At 37.5% G+C, this 2498-nt stretch overlaps 1 protein-coding gene across 1 annotated transcript; it reads left to right on the top strand.

The window, feature by feature from the left end:
- Positions 1 to 239: 239 nt before the first annotated feature.
- On the top strand, positions 240 to 903 carry LOC116167225 (sterile alpha motif domain-containing protein 5-like). Its single transcript, XM_031482499.1, has 2 exons — positions 240 to 829; positions 881 to 903. Exons 1-2 carry the CDS (start codon positions 286 to 288, stop codon positions 886 to 888), a joined length of 552 nt encoding a protein of 183 aa, XP_031338359.1. The 5' UTR covers positions 240 to 285; the 3' UTR covers positions 889 to 903.
- The last annotated feature ends 1595 nt before the right edge of the window (positions 904 to 2498 follow it).

Raw genomic sequence — 2498 nt, 5'->3', positions numbered from 1 at the left:
GCGAACACATTCGTCGATCGCAAAATTTGAATAGAGTTATGAATGAGGTTGCCGAACGAATTATGGGATTTATTTTCTACCTGTATAATGTTATCTTTACAGCTGGCTTCTTGTCAGTATGCAGGTAATATCAATGAAAAAGGTATTGCAGTCGGTAGCTTTCGTAGTCACCCGGTTATTGCGCGTAGATATAGCGCAGAAAGTACGGTATATCCTACAGTTATTCAGTCTGGAATGGATGCTGTATATAGGAGGTGTTATTTGTTTAGTGTTTAACGTCCTGCTATGAGTAACAACATCGTTTCTGAATGGTTGCTTTCACTTCACCTCGGCCAATATGCCGAAAGTTTTATTGACAATGGTTACGACGACTTAGAAATATGCAAGCAAGTTGGGGATCCCGATCTGGACGCTATCGGTGTATTAAATCCGGTCCATCGAAGCAGGTTATTGGAATCCGTGAGAACATTACGTGAAGAAGGTGCCGCTTCCATTTATTTTACTTTAGAAGAAAGTACAGCTATTCACGATGAGTGTTTATGTGATAACGCGAGTGCACAATCGTCCCATACGACTTCTTCAGGCCGTTGTTCTGAAAAAGGTAGTGCCGCAAGTGCTTGTATAAATGTTGCGGGAGACACCGTTTGTGACAGTAATAAATACGTGGACGAATATGAAGAAGGCAAGGCCGAATTGGTCAAAATTCCTCGACTGCAGTTAAAGATACTTCTGCGAGAGAACCTAAACCAGGATGGTATACGTCTTAGCTGCCAACCTTACTCTACCACGGTGAGTGAACCGTCCATGTGCTGTGTTGTACCTACGACAGGTTGTTGCACGGAGATTTATAGCATCCGCATTGTAATATTTTAACTTGCAGCTTCTTAACATATTCAACAATGAATATTGAAAAAGTAAACCGAAATAATTGCTTTGCTAAAATATGCAGGGCGCTATTTGCCTACCTACCGATGAAATAAATTGGTTTTGAAATACGATATGGGATGCAGAAATGAGCGAACGATAGAAGATTAGAGGGGTCGTTTTCATGTCGAATACACTTATTAAATAAACAAGCACCAAAATGGTGTGATTTATGAAGTATCCGGTTATTTATACTCAAATTATTGGTTTCATTATTACTCCACTTGTTTAGTACCTACCTTTTACATGCAATCAAACAAATTTAATATTTCGCCATCCCTCGCCTTAAGTTTTCTTGCGGAATGTTAACGATTTATGTAGTGGTTTTCTTGACTTAACGCATTGTTCCACTGCATTTTTCTTACGAGTGGGACGACTTGAACTTACTGCAAGTTTAAAATTTAATTAAAATATTTCGCATATTTTCGAAATCGCTTTGAGATAATCGACGCGGGCTATTAGCTGTTTAGAGTTGAACCTCCACATTCATTTTAATATAGGTATTGGTAAACAAAATAATATGTCCTTATGCAATTCCTTCCATGAGGATATCATTCACATTCTTACTGCTAAATTCCATTGATTAGATCTACACGTTTTTTCCATCAGTCTCTTTCCTGCTTTCTTGCTTTCGTAACTTAAGATTGTTGAGGTAGGTGCGGAGGATACTTTTCATTGTGTAACAAAACTATTGTTCTTTAGATTACTCACGTGTGCCTTTCACTAATTTCTCACGTACCGTAACGTGACATCTAACTCCCTTCGGAAGTGTTTCGTCGGTATTGCCAAACCAATTTGAGATACATTCTTTGCACTTCAGCCGACTTTACCAATGAGCTAAGTACAGATTCCAAATATTTCACAGAATATTACCTTCAATTTCCCTTGTTGCAACCGAGGCTGCAACACTAATCAATCCAGTGATCAAGTTATTTTATTATTTTTTGAGAATGAAATAAGTTCTGATTTTGAATTACCGTACATTTCACATTTTCACATTGTGTAAAAAAGACTAATCTTTGAATAGGTTTTGGATCCGATTTTGCAAATTTTTCATTGGGGGGGGGGTGCGAAAAAAATTCTGATGTTGACGAAATTTGGTGACTGGGCACTTCTGAACTTGAAAAACATGAATCTGAACTCAGTTTTTGAAAATTCGAAAAAAAATCCATTGCAATTCTTCGACGGACAACGAAAATGGAGACAATTCCGCGAAATTTGTTGTGTACATACTTGATGAGAGGAACAAAATTGCCGAACAGTTTTTTAAAATCACTTTTCAAACAAAAGTTATACTCATTTCAAAATTGGTTCTTCGGGCCAGAAAGTATCTAGTGAGTCATCTAATATCGCATGTACGTAGTTACTTCATCAAAATGTCGCAAATAATAAAAAGTTAACGACGTACTTACTGTGTGTACTGCGTAAAATTTGTACACGTACTACCAGCAGTGAAATACCTCTAGGGTACCGCACAATAGTAAACTTAAAATCGAAACTCGACACGTTATGTCGTAGGCAATTGTTTGGGGATGCCTGCCAGTTTTTTCTATTGGTTAAATTTTTATAAACAA

The sequence above is a fragment of the Photinus pyralis genome, unplaced genomic scaffold (genome assembly GCF_008802855.1).
Source record: "Photinus pyralis isolate 1611_PpyrPB1 unplaced genomic scaffold, Ppyr1.3 Ppyr1.4_LG3b, whole genome shotgun sequence".
NCBI classification, from domain to species: domain Eukaryota; kingdom Metazoa; phylum Arthropoda; class Insecta; order Coleoptera; family Lampyridae; genus Photinus; species Photinus pyralis.
This window is presented reverse-complemented; position numbering and strand designations above follow the sequence as displayed.

Bases quoted from the DNA above. Each gene is read 5' to 3' on its own strand.
- LOC116167225 (XM_031482499.1), top strand. From the start codon at position 286: ATGAGTAACAACATCGTTTCTGAATGGTTGCTTTCACTTCACCTCGGC.